This window comes from Cinclus cinclus, chromosome 14 (assembly GCF_963662255.1).
Source record: "Cinclus cinclus chromosome 14, bCinCin1.1, whole genome shotgun sequence".
Lineage (NCBI taxonomy): Eukaryota > Metazoa > Chordata > Aves > Passeriformes > Cinclidae > Cinclus > Cinclus cinclus.
In genome coordinates this window covers 16,965,409-16,989,161 of record NC_085059.1, presented here as the reverse complement: position 1 = coordinate 16,989,161, position 23,753 = coordinate 16,965,409, and the positions used below count along the sequence as shown (strand labels likewise).

At 41.7% G+C, this 23,753-nt stretch overlaps 1 protein-coding gene across 1 annotated transcript in view; it reads left to right on the top strand.

Annotated features, from left to right (window-relative positions):
- CLINT1 (clathrin interactor 1) overlaps positions 1 to 16,729 on the top strand; it is a 47,307-nt gene extending 30,578 nt beyond the window's left edge. The window contains exons 6-12 of the mRNA XM_062502269.1: positions 650 to 824; positions 5,666 to 5,909; positions 6,412 to 6,493; positions 10,696 to 10,773; positions 13,404 to 13,699; positions 14,306 to 14,510; positions 15,168 to 16,729. Coding sequence (XP_062358253.1) covers positions 650 to 824; positions 5,666 to 5,909; positions 6,412 to 6,493; positions 10,696 to 10,773; positions 13,404 to 13,699; positions 14,306 to 14,510; positions 15,168 to 15,487 — 1,400 coding nt within the window. The 3' untranslated portion in view covers positions 15,488 to 16,729. The remainder of the gene's footprint in view (positions 1 to 649; positions 825 to 5,665; positions 5,910 to 6,411; positions 6,494 to 10,695; positions 10,774 to 13,403; positions 13,700 to 14,305; positions 14,511 to 15,167) is intronic.
- The last annotated feature ends 7,024 nt before the right edge of the window (positions 16,730 to 23,753 follow it).

The window sequence follows — 23,753 nt, the reverse complement described above, 5'->3', positions numbered from 1 at the left end:
TACTAAATTAGAGGGAAAAGTTTTTTATTTCTTGATAATAGTGCTCAGGAAAGAGGTTCAGGGTATTCAACGGCCCCTGAAAAGGTGAGTTGCTTTACTGCCTTTTCTTTTTTCATCTCTTCAGGAAAATTTTTTCAACTTTTTTTAATGGCTAAGTGTGGAAAATGAAGAGTCATTATGCACATTATTTCAGTATTTTGGTACGGTGGTTTTGTGTATTAATGTCAGTGTATAAAATCCCCAGTGATTTACCTGTGATCCCAGAGCTCAGCCAGGAATGGAATGTCCTGCACTAAGGGGCTGTTCTAGAAGTGCCATGAGCCCTTCCTGACCAGCTGCTTCTGCAGCCAGGGCTGCTTGTGCCTCTGCTTCTCTAGCAGAGCCCAGCAGCTTCCTGATGTGCTGTGCATTGAGCTTGTGTCATTGTCACAAACAAAAGTCTCTGAGTCTCCATTCGTGCCACTTAATGATGGACATTCCATGCTGTGCCTTGCTGTAAGAGTTGATTCAGCACTGAGGGAGCCTTCAGTTTGCTCTGTGAACTTGCACAGCTCATGTGTGTAGGGCAGGGGGGCTTGAGAGGGATTCAGAAAGACCACAGACATTTTTTTTTTGGTACCTTTAATAGCCCTTATCTTTGTCTTACCAGGTGAAAGATACGATCCTGAGCCCAAGTCCAAATGGGATGAAGAATGGGATAAGAAGTCATCTTTTCCTTTCAGTGATAAATTGGGGGAGCTCAGTGACAAAATTGGCAGCACGATCGATGACACCATCAGCAAGTTCCGAAGGAAAGATAGAGAAGACTCTCCAGAAAGGTGCAGGTACTGGAGCTGTTCTAGCCTGAAATTATCTGTGAGATTGCTCTTAGGAAGAAGTTTGACATTGCTGGATAAGACTTAGAATCCTCTGCCATTCTTTTTTGTCTGTAGGGGGAAGCATATTTGGGTCCAGTACCTGCTTCCTGGGCTTCTGCAGGTCCCCTGGCCTTGGGGAGCAGCGTGGCTCTGGCAGCAGTTAACTGCTCTTGGCTGCTTTCCATTACTGCCCCAGCTGCTGGCAAAGCAGGGAATTTGGCTGAAATATCCACAGCTTTTCCTTGTCTCAGCAATTCAGTGCTTATGTGCCAGCGTACTGAAGGCTGCTAATGCTGCACACGCTCTGAATGCTGGAGTGCCAAGGAAGAAAATTGAAATTGCTTTGATACAGTGCTCCTTCCCTGAGCTGATCTTAGAAAGAACAGCCTGCAGGTGATTTCTTAAAAAAAAAAAAAGTCCATTTCAGTTGAGGCTTTTCAAGAAGGTTCTGGTACTTTACATCTGGTAATTAAATTTCTTCAGTATGGGAGAAAATCTACCCTGCTTTGGCTACGGAAAGAACTTTACATCTGTCAGACTTCAACAGGTACATTGAATTTAATTATCTGGAGATCAGGTTTGTGCTTAACAGAATCTGAAACTGCTGTAGAGAAGGTGCTCAAGTATATTGAAATTATTCCCTTTTGGGAAACAACTGAAAATTCAAATTTGAACTGAGATTTGATTACTATTTTTTACAAGAATATCATTAGATAGTCACATGTATATGAACGTAAAAATACACATGCACACATCTGTGTGATGCAAAACTAAAGCAATTTTGCACAGAAATAAAAAATAATAATGGCAGCATTTCTGGGGGAAAGCCCATGTGATCCTCTTGCTGGGGCATTAATAAATCATAAAACTGGTATTCTTTGCACACATCAGGGTTCCCTCTTAGAACTTAATATCAATGGACTACAAAGAGAAGGGATCAGAAGAAAAGTAAACAATTTCACATGTAACAATGGTGCATTTCTATGTGCATTTCTGTACTTATCTTTCAAAAGCCACTTGTCCCATGATGTCTGCAGACCTCACCAGCCACATTTCACATAGGGGATATACAGTAAAATTCTTTTTTTTTTTTTTAATCTTACTTCCTTTGTTTTATTTCTGAATGGCATATTTGTGTTGATGAAGTCTTGTATTTTTCTGTGTTGTAGATAGTCCTTTCTGAAGTCTAATCTTTAGCAGAAACAGTTTATGCTGATGACTTCACTGTGCATCTCTACCCCAGGTTACACTGATCTTTTTCTCTGGCTAATACTATTTTTTTTTCATTTTTGCTTTGCTTTTGTAACACTTGTCTCTTCTGTTTGATTTTTCTCCTATTTTTTTGGTTATGCCGGGTGGGGTATTTGTCTCAAAATTGATAAAAGTGATAAGTTTAGGTCTCAGAATAAAGGGAGGAATTTTTGGGACATAGATGAGCAAAGGCAGTTTGGTTGTAGATTATTCTGCTGTGAGAAGGAATCCAGGCTGTGCCATTTCAGCTTCAAATCCCAGCCTGGAATTTCTTTTTCTCTTCTTTTGGCATGGGGATAAAATACTATGGAAGGGATTTTATGCAAGGGTTTGAATGAACAAGTTTCTACAGAAGCCACCAGAAGATCTTAGAAGATTGAACTGAAGGTTTAGAATGTCTATATTTATCCTTAAAGGTACTGTAAATACATGCTTTAGTGCATGCTCTATTAGCAAAATATACTTAAATATTAAAACTGAAGGTGGCATGAAATTTTAATTATCATATAACTTTGGCTCAAAATAATATTTTGTAAATGCCTCATGAAATCTCTGGATTTGTGTTTTCACACCTCAGCAATTTTTTTGTAGAAAACAGTGCCAAAAATGTGCTGGCTTATCTGTAGCCTGCTGCCATATAATAACAATTAAGTTGCCATTTCACTTGGAAAAGTGGCTAAATGGTGATACTCAGCTGGCAAACGTGCTGTTATGTTCTATTGTTTTTGTATTAATATCTTTATAAACCATTATTGCTTGAGTACTGTAAAGCCAATAAAAACCTTGAAGCACAAAGAATAAATTTGTCTTATACTTCTTACCTGTGGCCAGCAAAATTTGGAAGCCCTGATCTTTACAGAGCAGAAGAACTTGGCGAAACTTGTGGATTTCTGACTTTCCTTGCCAAGTCAGTGGTTTGCATAGATGGAAAAAAAATGCTTGAAAGAAATAAGCATTTTACCAGAGAGCTAAATGATGAAATGTTGAGTGTACAGTAAATTTCAGTGCAACTGCTTTACACAGTGAGCTTTGGAGAAGCCAAGTCTGCTGCCTTTTTTTTTTTTTTTTTTTTTTTTAATTTAGACTAAAAATTCTAACAGTGTTATGGGGAAATGGATTCTTTTTTCCAGTAATATGTCCCTATGCAAGTAGTGAAAACCACAAGCAATACCCCATGGGGTGGGAAAACCTCTGGTTTTCTTTCTTAGTGCTTGTTAGTTCTTAGGTGAATAAACCAGCTGCTGTCGTGAGTCCAGCACTGCACACTGAAATTCTTTCTGAATTACCTGCAGAAGCACAGAGGTGGCTCTAAAACTCTGCACTTTTTCCCTGACAATTTTTAAAACTCTGTTAATCCTTGTTTCTCCAGTACTCAGGTTAGTGCAGGTAACAGAGTAGAAAGAAAGCAAAGGTTCCAGTGCTCCTGAAAGGAGGCAACAGCCATGTTTAAAGGCAACTTGAATCTAAAGAATTACTTTTATATTGGGGTGTAATTTAGATATACTTAAAATGTCAGTAAGCTGTTTTTGTTTTCTTAAAGCTTGTTAAAAAAACCCCACACTATGAAAAACTTAAATAAAGGAAAAGAATGTGTGTCCATACTCTGTTTTCTCAAAGTTGTAATTATATACTTTCTTTGCAGATGTTTTATAATTATTTGGTACATTGCTATAATTTTATTTTTAAGTTGTCTCTGTAATTCTCAGGTGAAATACTGCAATTTTCTTGAGCACAGTAAACACACTTAGAGCTAACATTAATCTGTAATATTTTTTTTGTTAATGTGACCATTAAAGAAAAATAAAAAGTGTATCTCCTGAGAGAGTTTGGAAGCAGTACAGGTTGTCATAGAAAATTGAGTCTTGTAATATTTATTCTCCTTTCAGGCATGTACGTTTAATTTTGTTCCTCAGAGCATGTAGTCATTTATTTTGCTGTGTATCACCAAAGACTGACTTTTTTCACTCTTGCATTAGTGAGATTAGATTGATCTGTAGCAGTGCTGTATCAATCAGACTTTGCTTATCACTTATTTCCTCAGCCCACAAAACATTCTTGGACTCGGTAGTGTGAACAAGAAATGCATTGCAGGTATTAAATACAATCTATGGAGAGACTGGGCCTTAGTTGTGTTGTCCTGCTCTTGGATGCTTCCAGCAGCATCCTCCACCCTCCTTTACACCCTCCATGTGTACACCATGATAATGTTCAGATCCCTCTGCCCTGGGGGCTCCTGTTAAAGCCCTGATGTCACAAATGGAATTGTGGCTGTGGTCCCCTCTGGGGGTTTGTGCACACAGGAGGGGCAGCAGAGCTTTGCTCACATGGCAGGGTTGAAGTGCTTTGGAAAAATAAAGTTAAATGATGCCATTTGATCTCCCTTATCTGTGAAAGGCTGGCTCAAGCCAAGGAGCTGCTGGTTGATCAGCAGCTGTGAAATTTAGCTTTTTAACAGTAGAAGAATTGCAGAAGGAAGTGAGCATTTGTGTTGAGTGATGTTACTGAACTAAGCCATCCCCAGTGGTGAGCAGGTACATGCACAGAGGAAATGGCACATGCAACGTGTTCCCCAAAAGCCACCATTGTTAGCAGGGAACAAAGGCTCCCCCCGCAAAGTATATTGCAGTTACTGTCACATTCCCTCTGACAAAGGGACAGCCTTTCTTAAATTTTTCAGCTTTAGTATTCTAATGCATTATTAAAATATAAAACCCTTCCACTTTCAACTCTGTTGCGAAGGGAATTATGATTTCAAAATGCATTCCAATGTATTTAAGCTTTCTCTACAGCAGTTCTCACTGTTATGTACAAATCCTGATAACAGGAAACATGACTGCTGGTGGAGGCCAGTTACTTTCTTTGTGAAAGACTTAAAATGCAGAAGTAGAAAATGTAACAAATGAATCAAATAATGTGTAGCAACATCTAAAATGTTTTTGCCTTAAATGGTGGTATTTTTATTCTTTTGCATTTTGAGAACAACTGTGCCTGCTCTGATAATGGTGACATTGCATTGCATAATTTTGGGAGCATTCTTTTCCCACAAACATCTTAAAGAATATGAAAGCTTGTTTCCCTGGAAAAGAAAATGAGCTGAAATATAAATGGAGTTGTTCAAACCTGAAAGACAGTACAGAGTATGGTTCACTGCTTCCTGTCTCTTGGTGTGAGTACTGAGCACACCTGCCAACTTAACTTTCTGTTGCTGAAGTGTTACATAATGTGTGGGGGAGTTCCTGTCAGCAGGTGATTCAATGTACTGGGTTTAAACACTGATTTCCTATTATCCTCTGTCGTGGACTTGCAGTTCATGTTTAACAACATAACCTGCTTTTCTCCACTGCTGCTGTGCAACAGGTGCAATGCTGTGTGATGTGATGTGTTATGTAAGGCTGAAACAGTTCTCTCTCAAATGTAGGAAAAAGCAGCATTTTTATCTTGAACTGTTGCTACAAGAAACTGCAGTAACCAAAGTTCTTGTAGCTTAAGCCAGATGTCTGCTCAAGGAACTGAGGGACTCCATCACAAATGCTGTGCTATCACTTTTGTTTTTCTAGTGACAGTGATGAAGAAAAATCAAGAAGAGGCAAATCTCCCAAAGCTGAATTTAAAGATGAAGAGGAGACTGTGACAACAAAACACATTCATATTGCACAAGCTACAGAAATTACTACCATCAGACAGAAACGCTCAGCAAACCCTTCAAAAACCATTGACTTGGGAGCAGCAGCTCATTACACAGGAGATAAAGCAAGTCCAGAACAGAACTCTGCTGCTCATCCTGCACAGCCTACAACAAAGGTGAGACAGCAGGACAACACATCCTTTTGGAAGCTGTTTTCTTCTATCCTCTAAGACAGTTTTTAATTTAGGGTAGGTTTTGTGATGTAGCCTTCAAGGGAGTTGTTTTATCAAAAATGTTTAGTTGGACTTATCACAGTCTGTGGAACAGTATAAGTGTAATTAATTGTGATTGTTTTAAGGTACAGAATTTTTTAAATATAGTCATTAGCATGTTTCGCTCTCTTCAGGACAGCAAAGAGAATTTTGGCACGAAGTGTTAAAGATTTTGCATGAAGCTGCATACTTACTGAAAACTTACCAAATGCTTCAGTTATAAAAAAACCTATGAGCCTTTAGCTTTTCAGTACTTGATTTCACATTTAGCCACATGATTGTTGGTTTAAAGACAAATCTGTTATCTCTTCAAAGCAAAAAAAATCCCTCAAAACCCCAGGAAATTTGTAAATATCATTTGATTAATGACATCATGAGTTGAGATCTGGTGTAATTTCTTCTCCAGGCAGCTGTCCCCTCCAGCAGCAAGTCCTCTAATGACCTGGTGGACCTGTTGTTTGATGGAGCCAGCCAGCCAGCTTCCACAGGTAGGTTTGGGGTCTGTTCCAGTTCTGAGGAGAAGTTTGTTTGTTGCTAGAATAAAGATAAAATAGATAAATTGAGAAATTAATGCTTGAAAAAAACCTGTAAAACTACCTAGAAAGAACCCTTTGTGGCAAGGTATTTGTGTGTGCTATGGCATGGGACTAATAAATGTTAGGAGCACAAAGATTAACTGCTAGATCAAGATCAGTCTGTCAGAAACTGTGTATGTAGTGCAGTTATTTATAATTAACTCTAAAAGCAAGCACAATCCATTCATATTCAAGCATTTCTCATATTGCAATTAAAAGGCTGGGCAGGTGGAGTTGGAAAATCCTCATGGAAGCTTTCTTCCGAGGTATATGGCAAACTTGTTTCTTTGTCTCATTTTCTCTTGGCACTTGGTTGATCCAAAACCTAAAACCAAATAGAAATTGTTACTTAAAAGTGAAATTATTAATTTTAAAACACATCCTCACTCTCTAAATGTGTAGCAAATCTGTTAATCTTCACATGGACTTACCCTTATGCTCCCAAAATGCAAATTCTTTTTAGGAGCGTGTTAAATTTCAGTGCATTCTTATGGGATTGGTAGGAGTTCAGAGGATTGGTGCTTTGCTTTTCAAAACCCAAGACTTGAAATTTAGCGTTGTTATTGTTCTTACAGGTTCCTGGTGTCAGTGGGTTTGTGGTGGCATGGAATAGAACTCTGTGCACTTGTGGTCTGGTGGCACAGTTGGGAGAAAGTGAGCTGTAGCATGAGACCACTTTGAGTAGCAAATATATGGGAGCATTTCTCTAGAGAGAAACCTTTCAGAGACCTTGCCATTGCAAATGAGGAATGTCCCCTGGTGGACAGGGTGGTGCTGGCACTGCAGAGAGCTGTGTGTATCTCACTGAGCCAAGGCTCTGCTGGGCCCTTGCTTTAAAGACAAGGTGAGATGACAGAGGCTGCACCAAGGAGTGCCAGTTCAGAGTGGCCCTGTGGCTGCAGTCAGGGTCTGTAAGGTCTGCTTTTGCTCACACCTAACTGAAGCTACACCACTCCTGGGGGTGTTGTAGGGTCACACCAGGCCTGTGTGATTATCCTGGGTGACCAAAGGCAGTTCTGTGACCATTCTGTGTGACTGTGATTCCTTTCATCACTACCCTACCTCTGTAAGTGTTTAATACACCAGAAAATATATCACAACTCTACTGCAGGGGAGGAAAACTGTCGTGGTTTTCCTTTGGTATCAGACATCTGTCTTAATCTTGTTTTGAGTAGATCTTTAAAACTTTGCTCACTTTTATTTTTTGGGCAAGTAGACAGTGTTTCATATCTGTTCTGAAATGAGTTAATTCCTAGAGATTAAGAAATACAATTCATTTCATGTGTCTGTTTTTATGCACAAATGTGTAAATTTAAGGAACTACTTAATTTTGTTCTGTTTCCTATTGTTTTAGTTTCACATACAAAGGTGTTCATGGTACACCAGAGTTCCCACAGTTCCATGAAAGTTTAAGATCCTGGGTCCAAAGCACTGTCCCAAGTCAATACTGAATTTTTTTCTAATTCTTATGGCAGAAGAGATTGGAACCTCTTTTGTTTTATATGCAATGTGTATGTTTTTATTTTTATAAAAATAAGATCTCATTGAGAATAGATATTTCCACTTCAAAGTGAACCTGCCTGTATTTCAAACAGAACTATGGCAGCTTCTATACTACAGTGTGCTTGAATTCTCATCAGTTTGACTCGTTGCTGTAGTCAGCCTTTTTTCTTTTTTTTTTTTCTTTTTTTTTAAATCTTTTTTCCTCCTTTTTCCAAAGCAGCATTTAGGAATGGTGCTGAGAAGAGGCACATTTCCAGCCAGTCCTGCTAAATAACCTCTGCTGACCTGAGCAGGCAGGTGGAAAGGGTTCATTTGTAGTGACAGATCACGTGTGGGAATCTTTGAGGCTTGCTCATGTTGAGAAGATTAGCACTGTCCTTCACGTGCAGGTCACTTGTTCTGACCACTGCTCCTTGCAGCACAGGGTGTGGGAACGTTCCCAGTGTCAGGCAAGGCAGAGGGAAGGGGTCAGATGCAGCCTTTGATGTGTCCTGTCAAGGAACTGGCAGGGAAGTGATGTGAATTCAGGCAACTTAGGGTTTGCTTATCTGTATTTTCAGGTGCAGAGATGTGAAGGGGTTGATTTGGCTCAGTGTTACTCTTTACTGGAGGAGCACAGTTTGTATGTGAGGGGGTGCATGGTTCCCATAAAAGAGAAGATGTAAAATCCCTGGTTAGACCTGCTGGCAGGACTTCTTGGTGTTACTGAGCTGAGGTTCCTTTGTTTAGGGAGTTACTGCATCCAGCTTAATCTGTCACCTCTCTCTGAAATTCAGTTTCACTTGAAAACAGGCAAGAGATGGGGAGGAAAAGTTAAACTTGACTGAAGATGTTAAGGGTTATTTTGGGTTTGAACCTAGTTCTGTTTTTAAAATTAAATTAATCCCTAGGCACTGTCAGGCAGCCCAAGGATAATGGGTGTAGCAGGGAGCACTGAGTTTTATTTTTTCCTTCAGGCATGTGGTCAGGAGTGTGTCATCTGTGTTGCTCGTTCAGCATATAAACTCTCAAACCATTAACCTGTTCTGAACTCTGGAAGCACATATGTGAGGAAGAAATTACTTGAAAATGTTCATTGCAGTAGACAGGGCAAACAGGATCAGATCAGGTTTTTAGTTTATATTTCACTGTCCCTTCTTCATTCTTGGGGGTCAGAACAAAACTTGTATTTAAACAACATGAGATGCTTATTAGATCACTTCAGAATGTTTGTTGAAGAACTTATTTAACTTGGTGTGAAGTTGTTTCCCTCTTGAAAAGGTGTTTTAAAACAGTTTCTGTAGTGCTGTGTCTGAAAATTCAGAGACCATCCTTGCATTCTCTGCTCGTGTTTTATATCCTGCACTCTCAGCAAGAAGACATTTCCCCTTGGAGGAGCAGTCGCCTCCCTGGCAATGTCTACAGTAAAATAACATTAAAAAGAAATACAAGTACACATGTATTAGGAAGTGAATGGTTCCTTTTATTACTGCTGGCCATTTATTAAAAAGAAGATGGTTCTGGTTTAATTAACCCAGTTGAGAGTAGCAGATGGGGCAGAATGTCTTGCAGCGATAAGACAATTCCGAAATGGCACCAGATGTTGGAAGCTGTCCCTGGTGGTGTTTGAGTGCAGCACAGATGTTCCAGTCCCACCTGGCTGCCTCCTAAGCACTGCAGGCTAAGCAGCTGTGATGTAACCTATATAATGTTCTCAGAACACTAAAAGCAAAATAATTGAACTGCTGCAGCTTCTTCTGAGGGTGGGACTGCTTGGAGGTGAAATCTTTGAGGACAAACAAATAAGGTCAACTTCTTGGATTCCTCTGGTCAGTGGAATCCCAGCTGAAAAGCAGTACCAACCATATCTAGGTGATCTTTGTAACTTTTCTGAGTTTATTTTAAAAATCAGCTTTACAGTATGGTTCTTAAATCTTCTGCTTTTATACCGTGACTATATCTTTTTAGTGAAAAATTGTTAGTATGCTGTATTCAGAAGTTAATAATTTATATGCTGTATACAAATGTCTAGTTGGAAAACTTAATGTTTTTGCTGTAGAAAGGAAGCAAACTTATTAAAAAATGAACACAAATGCAAGCTCTGTCCCTGAAATCCTAATTCAAGATCGTTGCAGAACCATTCATGCTTTAAGTAACACAAAAACTAAATATAAGGTGACATGTAATTTTTCATAGGAAGCATAATAAATTAATTTTTATGCAGTAAGAATGTTCAGCCTTTTTATATTATGCTTGCGAATTTTTAATTTTACAAAGTGCCAGACTTGTAGCATCACTCCCTAGTTAAAAACTTGTTAATCTTTTTAATATCTCAGAACTTGTTTTTAGAGGTGACAAAAACTTACATGTTTTAGTTCCTCCCATGGAAAACAAAACTGCAAGATCTACGAGGCAGTTGGAAATAATCCAGTTTATTGTTGCTCAGGCTTGTATAAACATGGTGTGAGGATGAACAGGAAAACAGAGCCAGCTTAGGAATCAGAGCTTAAGTAGAATCAATAAATCCATCGTGTCAAGTGCAGAACAGCTTTTCTTCATAAATCCCACATGCAGTTGTTGCAGTGGAGCTTTGCACAGTCCTGTAACAGCTTTTGGCTTCCCTCTGTTCCTAGGTGGATCAAGTGACCCATTTGGAGGATTTGCTGATTTTAGTTCACCTGCTGCTTCAGCGAGTTTCCCATCGTCACAAGGTAGGACTGATTTAGGGATTGCAGTGCTGCTGGAGGGTGGAAGGAGGGCAAGAGATGCCATGGGGCATTATTGAAAGTCCCTTCCCTTTCCAGGGTAAACTCTGTGTGTGTAGCTGGACCACAAGTGCTCTGGGAGGAAGGAAGATGCAGCCTGGCTCAGTGCATGTGCAGACATTTTACCTGCAGACAGGCAAGCTTATCAGGAGACATGGCCACCATCTGAAAAGGTTTCCCTTAAAATTGAACTAGAAATCAATAAAATATGCTTGGAAACCACCAAAAGTGATCCATTTTCCTTTGGTGGAACGTTTGTGGGATCCAGCAGGGCTGCAGGCAGCCCTGGAGTGGGGAGAGCTGGCTGGCTGTCCTTTGTGAAGTTAATTTTAGTAGGAGTGCTGTTTGTGACAGGGGGTTCTCAGCCAGGCTGCAGGATCAAATATAAAATAAGAAAAGAACAGCAAAGAGGCTGGGCAGCAAATCTACCTGGGAGCCAGCTTTTAGTCAGCATGTTTACATCTCCTCCTTTATTTTGCAGTGTTGGGAAGGCTCTGCTGGGCCTGGGTTAGTTAATAGAGCTTCAGTTTACTTGGTAGGAAAGAAGTGCTCTGGTTTTTTACAGGCTTTCATAAGTCAAACCCAAGTTGTTTTGCAAACACAAAGCTGCCTACTATGCAAATAACTCCTGTGTTAATACAGCCTAAATTGATACAATCCTTTATCTGCATTAACATGATTAATCTATTCCAATCACCATTATGCAAGGGACAAGGAGTCCTGTGAAATGATTAATCATTCCTGAACAGTGTAAGCCCCTCTAGAAATCTTTTCCTTCTTGATTAATCATCTTTGAAGTCATAGTGAAGGGGCAAAACCTTCTCCCTTTTACCCCCACTTCCATTATTGGTGCTCAGTGCACAGGTCTGAACGCAGAAGGAGCACACTCAGCATTTACTTATCTATCAAGAATATTTAAAGTAGGTTTTAATTTTTAATATGTAATACTAATTGAAACATTCTAACATGGTGCCTCTTTGTGAGGAAGATCAAAGCAAATGTTCTAGTAAGGCCCTGAGCTAATGAATATTAGCCCACTTCATGCACTGAAGTTGTTGGCAATACTTGGATTTTGTGAACAAATTTACTCTTCTACTATTCATTAAATTATAATGTGTTGGTAAAGGGAGGTGACTAAAGGCTGAAGGTGTCTGTTGATAAATATTTACAGAAAGGGTAAAAGAGTGCTGCAGTTACCCATGAGTGGGTGGAGTACATTATGGAAGCAGCCATTGCATAGGGCAGGAAACAGCAACTGGCACAGGATTCAGCTGCCCCTGCTCTACATGTTTGAGTCTTGGTTCAGTCAGCTGAAGAAATCCAAGAGATTATTTGCATGTTCAGCAGCACTCAAAGTTCATTTCCTATGGTAGTGCTGTTGTTTGTGATGCAGCTGAAATACCGAAAGTGAATCAGTGAGAGAAGCAAAAAGCTGATCTGGCCAGTGGCCCAAGCTCAGTGAGATTCACTGTGTAGCCTGTGACCTGTTTAAATGGTGTGGCTTTATATTCAGCATCGTCTGCAAATGCTGTTTTAAGCTTTTCTTCCCCCATCACTGCTGTGAATCAACACTTTCCCTGTTAATAGGGAAACACATGTTTTGAGGGAGGGAACATCTCCTCCTGTTTGACTCCAAGGTTTGACATGCTCTCAGTTCACTGGTTTGTGTCACAACATCTGTGATGCTGAAGAGGTGCCTTTGCAGGTGTCTACAAACAGCTCATGCTGTTGGATCTGCCTTCACAGAGAAATACGGAGAGAACTCTGAGTTCTGTGTTCTGATTTAAGCACTTGTCTCCAAAAACCCCATCTATTGAAATGGAACAGTGTTTAAGTGATGAACTACAAGAGTTCAGCAAAGCTGCTGCTGAGAGAAATGATTGACCCAAGACTGAATTTCTGCTTCAAATAAAGGCATTTAGTTCAGGAATCATATTTTAAAAACCCAATGTGTTTTACATGAGCACTTCATGGATGGGAAGTGCTTATTCCTTATCACCTCAAATAAGCTTGCCTTGGCAACCTTCTCTCAAAGTTCTGGGTTTTATTCCCTTCAGCATGGTTTTATGCAAAAAGCCACAGTTGTGTATACAACCAAATTTGGATGTAGTTGTCTTTATCACGATGGAATTTGCTTTATCCAGTTGCTTGTTCCTGACAACTGCTCTCTCTGCAAATACCAGAATGCCAAGATGAAAGGTTGATAAATATTATCCAAGTTCTCAGTGTTGTTCTGACTGTAGTCTCCAGTCTACCCTAAGTTATCTTCCAGTTGTACTTCAGCTGAAGCGAACTTGTCCCCACTTGCCCAGCTGGAATCCACAGGTGACATCTTATCAAACATCTACTTTCTGTGTACGGGTGTTTCATAGTTCCTTTCGTACCTTGTTAAAATGTTGGAATATTCATGAGAGGGAATGATGTCCAGATGGAGGTTCTACCTGCAGATGTTAATCTGGACGGACACAGATCAGCTCTCATTTGTTTCAGTTCATGGAATATGGCATTTGCTCTGTGCCTTTCTCTAAGTCTTGTCTTTCTTCTCTTCCTTCTTCCCACACTTGCCTTTCCTTCAGGTACAGTAACAAGTGGAAATGGAGATTTTGGTGACTGGAGTGCCTTCAACCAAGCTTCTCCTTGTGCCAGTGCTTCATCTGAAGAGCTCTTCAGCAGCACAGTGCAGCAGCCAGCTCTAGAGCTCTTCAGTGGCTCACAGCCAGCTCCAAGCCAGCCTCCAGCTGCTTCCAATTCTATGGATCTTTTTGATTTGATGGGACCCTCTCAGACAACCATGACCTCCTCACAAAGCATGAATTTCTCCATGATGAGTTCCAATTCCATGGGCGTCAGTTTACCCATGTCCAGGTCACAGGTATGCTGCTGTTATTACGCTTCGCTAATGACCTTCCTCTCTTCTGAAGCACTGAAAATGAATCCATTCCTCTCCTGGAGTGCATTAGACCTGATCACTCAAATGTGATCAGCATTTTGTCAAAATGTTTCAATTGTCTCCTAAACAGAAAAGTCTCTTCCTGAAGATAGGCTTCGTTGCTCTAGGAAGTGCAGCTGCTTTTTTGGAGCAGTTGAGTTTGGTAGTGTAAAGCCATTCTCCATAGATGGCTACAGATTTCCAGCCTCAAGTAGGTGGAGGTGAGGACTGGAAAAGACAGAAGTGCCTGCTGCAGTGGAGAGTGGTTTGAAAACTGTAATGGATCAGCTTGGTATTAGGAGGAATCAAGCATGTTTGAGTTCAGTCCTTGGCTGCTGCTGGTCACTGTCACTCCACATTGATGTGGGACTTGATCTCTGCTTACAAATGCTCATCTAACTGTGGAACAGCACCTGGCAGCCCTGCTTTGGAAGAGCTAAAGTTCGTGGCCTTGTGGGGTTTTATTATCTTCTTAAATACTTGTTATTTAGTCCTGTTTCCTACCAGTAAATTGTTTCAAGTGAATCCCAACAAACTTTTCTTTTTTAGCCTCTGCAAAGCCTGAATCCAATGATGCCGAAGCCTAACTCACTTTATAATGCAAGGACAGAGATAGTCCAGAAAAATGCAAGCAAAACTCTTCCCTCAACTTGGTCAGATCCCAGTGTAAATATCAGTTTGGACAATTTAGTACCTGGGATGCAGCCTTCCAAACCCCAACAGCCATCGCTTAACACCATGATGCAACAACAGAGTAAGTGATGATTGCAATGTTTTGTTGAGCCCTGTCTATGTTCCATAGGCTGTCCATGAGATCCAAGTCTCCTGTCCATTGCTGTTTTCCTTCCTTTAGTCACACTTGTTTCATAAACCAGTGTGACATTGTGACACAAGTGATGTTCTTTAAATGGAGATTGGTGTGTCAGGAGGCTGTGTCTGTGCAGGTTCTGCTGTAGAGCTTGCATCATTGCTGTATCTTGACTTTGAGCTTCCTAATCTTTAGAACTTCTCTCGAGTATTTATTGGTACAAAATGAAATTCATACCTTCCATGGAAGTTTTCTGAGTGTTCATGCAGAACATGTGCAGTAGAATCATAGAATCATTAAGGTTGGAAAAGACCTCAGGGATCACTGAGTCCAACCTGTCACCCATCCTCACCTTGTCACCCAACCCAGAGCCCTGAGTGCCACGTCCAGCCCTTCCTCGGGGACTCCAGATGTCCCTGGGCAGCTCCTCTCAGTGCCTGACCCCCGTTGCAGTAAAGAAATTTCTGCTGATGTCCAAATTGGGAAATGGCTGCGGGCCTGGCCATCGTATCCATGTTCACACAAGTTTCTCGATGTACACGAGCTCCTTCAGTGCGAGCAGGTTTCACTCAGTGATTTTTGTGCTCTTTGTCTTTGCTGCAGATATGCAACAACCGATGAATGTCATAACGCAGAACTTTGCAGCTGTGAACCTCAGCCCTCAGCCCGGCATGATGCCTGTGCGAGCCCAGGGCGGCGCGCTGCTGGGAGGGCCCGTGGGGCTGGCGGTGCCCGGGGTCATGGCAGGTACCGTGGGCATGGCCTCCATGGCCCCCACGCCCATGATGAACCAGGGAATGATGGGCATGAACATGGGCACTCTAGGAATGGGGGTACCCAGCATGGCTATGGCCTCTCTGACTCCTGGGACTGTGCAACCCAAGCAAGATGCCTTTGCAAATTTTGCCAATTTTAGCAAATAAAGATTGTAAAATAAGTACATAAAATGAGGTTAAAATAAAATAAATGGGCAGACTGAATGAAGGATTTTTAGCTGCACAAATATAGCTGGGGAAGGGATGGGAAACACGGATCAGTTTTTTTTCTTTATCAGTTAAAGTGTCTACATAAAGAACCAAAAGCTATTTTCTAAGTGTTGAAATAACTAGTGTTCAAATTCTGGAGAGGTCAGAGATTCTTTTAAGGAATGTGTTGGATGATTTTGCAAAATAATTTGTATTAAGACCATCAAAAAGCCTTTCCTACGTAGAAGAACCAATTTTAACTTTGAGACTTGATGGAAGACTGGATTGGGGACTGAGTAAAAAATGTTTGAATCTAATTTTATACTTTTCTTTTTTCTTGAAGAGCTTTGACTTTCTTTTCCCCCTCTCCCTGATCGCTTTGTCATGATTGGATCATTCCTTTTACTACCACTGAGTCCACGATTGTGAAGTCACTCAAGTACTATGATCAGTTTTTTATAAGAATATATATTTTTGTCCAGAACTGGCTTACATATGTGACTATGGCTAATTCAAAGGGACCTGGAATGTATATATACTTTTGCTAATGTTCCAGCCACACTGCTGTATTACCCAAATTTTTATTGTAAAAATCCTCTCTCAGCAATTTGGTGATCAACAGATTTTTGGGGTCTTAACGTGCTTCTAATGTTACAACTCATACCCTGTGCAAGTCTGGGAGAAGCTTTATCCAAGACTGCTGGAAGGTTTCCTTTCAGAAAACTCCAGAAAATGCACTTTCTTGGAGTTCTTCTCCAGTGGCACTTGGCACCCTTTATAGCAGCAATGTCCCTAAGGAGCCACTGGTTTAGGGCATCAGCAGCAGGTGAATCACAGTTCAGAGATGTAAATCTAGAACCTAACTTAATCTAATGGCATTGGATCCTGACTTTTATACAACACTTGGTGATTCTTTTGTGTAAATATGGCATTAGCAGCTGTGGAAACCAATAGAGGAGTAAAAAAACATATATATATATATATTAATAAAGGAGACCTGTAGCAGTCAAAGATTTTACTGATTTACTGAAAGCAAGAGAATGAATTAAGGTTTTGGGGGGGTTGTTTTTTCCTTCTGTAATTCTGCATTTAAGTTCACATGAATCAAGATTTTAGAATCTGGAACACAGACATTGTTATATTCACAATATTGGGAGTATTGTTAAGAATAAGCACTATACTATAGGTATGAAATTTATTGCCTCCCTTTTCTTATGTTGGATTTCTTTTTTTATTATTAAATTGATAAAACTTTGTTTCCATTGTATTCATAATGTTCTGTTATACATAACATTAAAATGTTCATTAAAATCAATGTGGGGCTGCTTTTCCTTTCATTCCATTTGACGTTTATGAGAGCATTTGGGAAAAAAAAATAATTATAATTTGGGCAAAGTAATTTTTATAAATAATTTAAAATTGCTTAATGACTTCTTATCTGAAGCCTTTCCTATCTGGCTCTACCGTTAGGAATTAAAAATGAAGCAGGCAAGATATCCTGACCCGCTCCAGCCTTGCTAATGCTCCATCTACAACATTTCTAATTAGGCAGAAATTCATGTACTTCAGCTAAGTGGTAATGAAAAGTGATTCATTTGCTGAATAAGAGATGAGAGTGAGTGTAATTAGCTGACTGCGGTTTTTAATCTTTCAACAATTCAATGTGTTTAAATTAGTTTCAAAGAATAGGAGCTTTCAAGTGTTGTTACATCAAAGTAATCAAGGCAGCCTTCAGTGGCTGAGTAGGAGAGATGGCTCTGGTTCCTGTTCTGAAACCTTTACACTTACTTGGAATAATCATCTTCAAACCCTCTTGTTGGAACAGATGGGAAGGCTCAGACTGGTTCAATGTATGCAGAATTGTGGTGGGAAGGAAGCTCCTTCCAGGGCTGGGGATGGGCCTGGGGAAAGCTGAACCTGGAGTCAGTGTTGTTATCCTGTCGTGCTGTTGGGTGCAGTGCTTCTCAATCCTGCTTGGAAGGTTTGGGGATGAATAGGATGAGTCTGTTCCTCGTGCTGGCCCTCTAAGGTGGCTTTGGCCAGTGAAATAGTCAGCTCTGAGTTAAGGACCTTGTCCTGGTTGTGCAGGTCTCTTCAGAGGAACCCTTGGTTTTGTTTCTAATTGACATTGGTGGCAACAAAGTAGATTTGTCAGGGCTTGGGGTAACTCCAGTGGAAAACGTGGTCACTGTGGGGTGTGTCTTTGTGGTTGTGCCACTCCACTTTAGTCCAGGGTGCCCTGGCTCAGGGAACAGACGGGGTGAGCTGATCTCTGTTCATCCCATATCTACCTTACAAAGCAGGGTGTGTGGAGTGTGAGAAGCAGTTTTGTCAGCCAACCAGGTCCTTCAAACCAAAATAAACATCAGAAAAGAAATCCTGGAAAGACTCCTTGAGAACGTGGGCCAGGTGCATCCCCGTACATCTTTTCTGCAGTGGTGAAACCCTTGAAGTTTTCTCCCCATTTCAAGTACATGGATCACAAGTAGCAGTGCTTAGCAGAATGTGGTTTACATCTTTATTTAAAGACTGAATATAAAATGGGTATTTGCTGAAAACAATATTGAACTTGTTTAAGATAAATGCCATAAAATGTTTCCATCTCTGATGTTTCAGCTATGAACAAAATAATAACTTTAAGCTAGAAATTACCTTTTGGGGTGAAAATACAAATGAGCTACTGTGTGAATGGGGACAGATCTACCAGTTATCAGCTGCTGCATGGTAGAATTCAAATACAACCAAAATTGTGCTGGTGTGTTACTACAACTGCTTTCTTCGTTTTTCAAGCCAGGTCTGGCTGTGCCTGTGATCTTTCCAGAAGGGCTTGGCTGGCTGGGTATTGTTTATCTGTATACAGAAACATAGAATTCAATAATAGAATTACATGATTCTATAACTTGTGTGTTTGGTCCTGAGAGTTAAACTTTTACCACCTCTGGAATCTGTAGCTTCTAAACTTTAAACGAGTTCAATTAAATTGAGTGCAATCCTTTGTAAAGGTTGTCTTTGCTTCAGAAGGGATGAAAGGGCAGCAGAGCCCAGCTCTGTATTTGGATTTTTATAGAATCATTAAAAAAAAGTGCATCTTGATGTGTACAAAGGAGTAATAAATTCCAGCACAGGTGCAAGTTCAGTGATAACTAGAGCATCCACCATGTTCTACAAAAGAAATTATATTCTAAACAGCTAAACAAGGGTATTTATAGCAGCATCTGTTTCAGCTCTATCTGTCAGCTAAGAGCAGTCTGACACAGCGTAGGGGAGGTGGGGGAGGGATTTATCAATGAAGTGTTTACATAATGCAGGCAGGCATTGTATACTCAAGGTGATACCAGCTATAACAGGATAACAAATATCTAAAGACACTTTTATTCTCAGAGGCCTTTGCTCCAGGAGTCACTCTACAAAATTGCCTCCATGTTCCTCTGTGCTTGCCTGTAAACACTCACAGCAGATGACATTTTATAGTAGTGCCATCGCTGGCTTCTGATTAAGGCTTTTAATGCTGTGAGGGCATTTTTGGTTTTAACTTTTTTTCCCTTCCTCGCGGGTTTTATTGCAAGGTGTCACTGACTAAAATTTCGAATTGTTTCAAGTTTTCAATTGTTTCAGGATTTCAAACTGCTCTTCCTCTCCTGGTGATGGAAGTGCAGCTCCTTGGGGCAGAGTGGGGCTGTTGCTGTGTGCAGTTAGCCAGAAATCACAATCCCCAGGAACCTTTTTTGCCCAGATCCCGTGAACCTGGAGCTGACTTCAAAGTTTTCAACATTTCCACGGGCAAGGGGCTTCCTGGAGGTGGTGGTGGGAGGATGGTGGTGGTAGCCCTGCTTTTGGGAGCTGCTTTTAGAGCTTTGAGGAAAGAAGTTGCAATGACACCTTGGTAAGCTGGGTTAATGTTGTGAGACTCAGAAGGATGGCCCCTGGAATTTGTAAGTCAATCTCTACAGCTTGTTCAATGATCTGGTCACAGTTTTATCTAGCTGGGATGCTGTGGAGTTTTTCTTCTCCTTGTAAAATGACCTTTATAAACAGATATGTCTCATTTTCATTTTTTATGTGTTTCTGCATCCTCCATTTGCCTAAGGAATGATAAGAGGAAATCTGCAGAAAGGGGAAAATGAAGAAAGGTGTGTTTGCAGAAGTCAGTGTATCACTGGATTCTGCAGCTGGGGCTTCTTTACATGGAGTAATTCAGTCTCTGTGTAAATCCTGCATCTATTCAACACAGCAAAGGCTCAGCTCATCTGTTTTTTAAAAAGTCTTTACTCCTCACAAATTCCCAACTTTTTTTTTTTTAATCGTGCCATAAGGTACTGGCTCACTAATTAACTGGTTCTTTAATCGAGCTACAATTACTTTGTTTCATGGGGGGGGGGGGGGAAGAATGTATACCAAGACAGAGCTACTTTCGACATCTGGGAACCTCCTAACAGCTGGCTATCTAATGAATATGCATCTGCTTAAGAGGCTGTAGGCCATTAATAAACCAATAGATATAAAACAGAAACAATCTTTGTCAGCTTCAAATGAGATTGGATGCAATGTGCTGTGAAGTGTCACTGTCACATTGAATCGAGCCGGGGAGGGTAACGGCGGCTCGGTGGTGGAGAAGGCGGAGAAGCGGCTCCAGCGCCGGGGAGGGCCAGGGCTGTGCCCGCCGAGCTCTGCGGGTGGCTGCTGCTGCCTCTTGCCTCCTCCTTTCTCCTGGTACCGGTTGGGTTTGAGGTACCGCTGGCCTTTTATTCACCACTCCAGCAGTTGTGTCGTTTTGGGGCTGACAGAGGAGGACGTGGGGTTTCCCACACAAATGATTCGAGCAGCGCAGGAATCGCTCACGTGAATAAATGACTGGGGAGAAGTTAAGGAATGTGATAAAAATGCACCAGTTTGACTGAGACCTGGGGCTTTGTAAGGAGGCTCAGAACAGCCCCTGAGCCGTGTTGTACAACCTCAGTGTTGTAGGGTGAAATAAATCCCCCTAAAGCAGTACCTCATGTGACTGTACAGGTATCTCTGACCCCTTAAGAGTTGTATCTGCACTTGTTCCAAGGCAGGAAGCTGGTATGTTGTCCCAGGCTGTACCAGCATTTGTTACCTTGCAGTTGTTCTGCACCTTTGTTTCCTGTGGCAGCTCACATAAAATGTGAAATGGATTTATTTTAGAGTTCTCCATCCCTTCTGCACAGCCTGTGCCAGTCCAGTGTGTCCTTCCTTTCAAGGGGTGGTCACCCAACGCAGTGACCTCTCAAAGCAGTGAGAAATGGTACCTAGGTGACATTTTCCCAGGAGAAAATCTGTTATTTCAGCTCAAACCACTACTGGAACAGGGCACTGTCAGCTGCAGTAGAGCTGGGCTGCAGGAGCCCTTGGGATGGGGGCAGGGCGAGTATTTATTTTTGGGTTTGGGAGCTGGAGTAGCAGTCTGGTACCTCACTCGGACTCTGCTTGAGAGCCAGACTTACACCAAGTATGTTTCAGTTCCCAGGAAACTCTATAAATTGAGATTTGGAGTAGTTTTTTTGCAGCTCAATTGTAAAGGGCAGCTTTCAGTTTAGCAGAAATTAAAACATTAAGCTTTTTGCCCCTGGATTTACAGATTTTTGTTACAAGGAAATGGAAGCAAGAGAAGTTAAAATGGGAAGTTGAGTGCTCTGTAATTACTGCAGATTTTACTAGCAGCTTCTCAAGAGAAAAAATTTGCACTTTGTATCATCACATCAATATAATTTAAACCAAAAATCTCTTAATAAGATTGAGTTAATTCCTAGAATAGTGTTTGTCTTACCCTTAGTTTTAAGGACAGTGGATTACTCAAAATCTCTTTCAGAGTTGCAGTGCACCGGTGACAAGTTTAACTTCTGAGACTCGAAGTTTTACTTCAAGGCTTGGTATAAAGGGGAGGTGTAAACCTCTGCACTGCAGCCGAGCATCTTCCTGGCTTCTGCAGGGCTGGAATTTTCTCTCCTTCCTGGGCAGCAGCAAGGGCTGCCCATGGTGAGCAGAGCGGGCTGGTCAGCGAGAGCTGCCCACTGCCCTCCCCGGAGCTCTCCCTTTCAGCCCGGCCTCAGCAGCGCTCACAGATGCCACGGTTTTATCTTTTTTGAGGCAGACAAAAGAGTACGAGGCAAAGGAGGGCTGTCCTTTTAAGTACTTTCACTTTTCAAGGTCATTTGTAGAGCTTTTATCAATCAGAAAGCTAAATCCATACAAAAAGCATCTATAATGAACCAAGCATACTTCAAATCTTATCCCTTCAGCTGAATACGAATTATCCAGGAAGGTGCTTCAGTGGCCACGTCCACCAAGTTCAGCATCCCTGTGAACAATTATAAAGTAAGCAGAGAAGCCACTACAATTGTGATTTGGCATCTATCAATTTCTTGTCTTTTTTTCTGTAATTGATTTATTAATTACAGCATCTTAATGATCTATTTAAAATAAATAAACCATTTACACTATTTCAAAGGTATTTTGTGATGTTCAGCTGATATTAAAATAGCACCAGCCTTATGTGCTTTTTCAGCAAGTGACCTAATTAGTTAATAAAGTAATTGAATATTAAAAAGGATGTTGCAAGTGATTAAAATTTAAGAGCCTTCAGAACATTATTAAAGCTATAAATCATACATCACTGTTTTAATTTGCATAGCTACAGAATTACTAATGGTCCCACATGCATAAGCTACTTGGCAATTAGTCCTTTAACAAACTGTTGGTGATACTCTAAGGTTACCAAAACCTTTTCCTATTTTTGATTTGCAAACAAAATCCAGGATTGGAGAGCACTAAGGGTTAAATTCCTAAAAGCCAGGAAATTTGGTTCTTTCAGTTTTCTCTCTACCTGCTTCTGCCTCTCGTCCCTCCACCTTCCGGACAAGAAAGCACATCCTCCCGAGGAGATGAGGAAGTGTCTGCTCCCACCTTGAGCTTCCTGAACTGGCGTCCAAGTAGTTTTCCAGCCCAGTCTGATGTGCATAAATGTCCTTATGTGGTGCTGAGCCATTTTCCATCTTTCTCTCATATACATACAACTGTCACAGATCCACTTCCCTTCTCAGGAAAGTGGCACTGGGCATACAAAGGGAGTTGTTGACTGCTGAAAGTCATACCCGAGCTCTGTCCCATGGGCGTTGCCTTTGGGATGTGGAAGAACCACACCAGGTGCTCGTCACCTCCTGTTCCCTGTGCTGGGGCTTGCAGCTCATGGGAAACCTCATATACCTGCGAACAAAAAAAAAAAAAAAAAAAAAAAAAGTTGGAAAAATTATGGGAGCTTTCTGGCCTGCAGTGTGGGGCAGCCGTAGTGATGAGGGTCAGCTGCCCACGGCCTCTGGCCGAGGCCTCGGGCTGGCTGCAGGCAGGAGGAGAGAAAGGATGACAGTTTTGAACTTAATTAGACACAAACTGCGCTGAGCGGAGGAGCTGCCCCGGTCTCCCCTCTCCCCAGCATTCAGCATCTCAGCGGCTCTGGGCCTCGGGAATGACGGCCAGCAGAGCACGGTCCAGCGCACAGGCAGGGAGAGGGTCTGCCTCTGCCTTCAGCCCTCGAACCTGACAAGAGGCAAACGGTGCTGGGGCAAAGGCACCGACCTGGTGCGCGCCGGAGAGCCGAGAGCTGCAGAGAGGGAACGGCCGGAGCTGCGGCACAGCCGCTGTGTCAGCCCCGCAGCCTCTGGCCCGGAGCGGCCCGATGGATGGGATCGCACTGCCACCTCCTCCCCGGGCTCCCCCGGGGCCTCTGCTCCTGTTCCAGGGCCAGACTCACAGCAAGTGGGGGAGCTTGAGCTGGTTTTCCCACCATTCTCTTTGAGGAAGGGTCTTCATAGAATCATGGAATAGTTTGGGTTGGAACGGAATTTAAATATCATCCAATTCCTCCCGCTAACCAACCGACATTGCTCAGAGTCCCATCCAGCCTGGCCTTGAGCACTTCCAGGCATGGGACAGCCACGGCTTCTCTGGGCAACCTGTGCCAAGGCTTCAACACCCTCACAGCCAAGAGTTTCTCTCTAATATCTAACCTCAACTTAGCCTCTTTCAGCCTGGAGCCATTCCCCCCCTTGGACTGATGCCTGCGTGGCTCTTGCTGCTCACTCCTGCCCTCACACCCTGCCCAGCTGGGTCACTGCAGGCTGCTTCCTGAGTAAGCTGGTGCCTTCATCTTGTACACCTAAAGTCTTTTTTTTTTTTTTTTTTTTTTAATTAATGGAGCAAAAAAAGA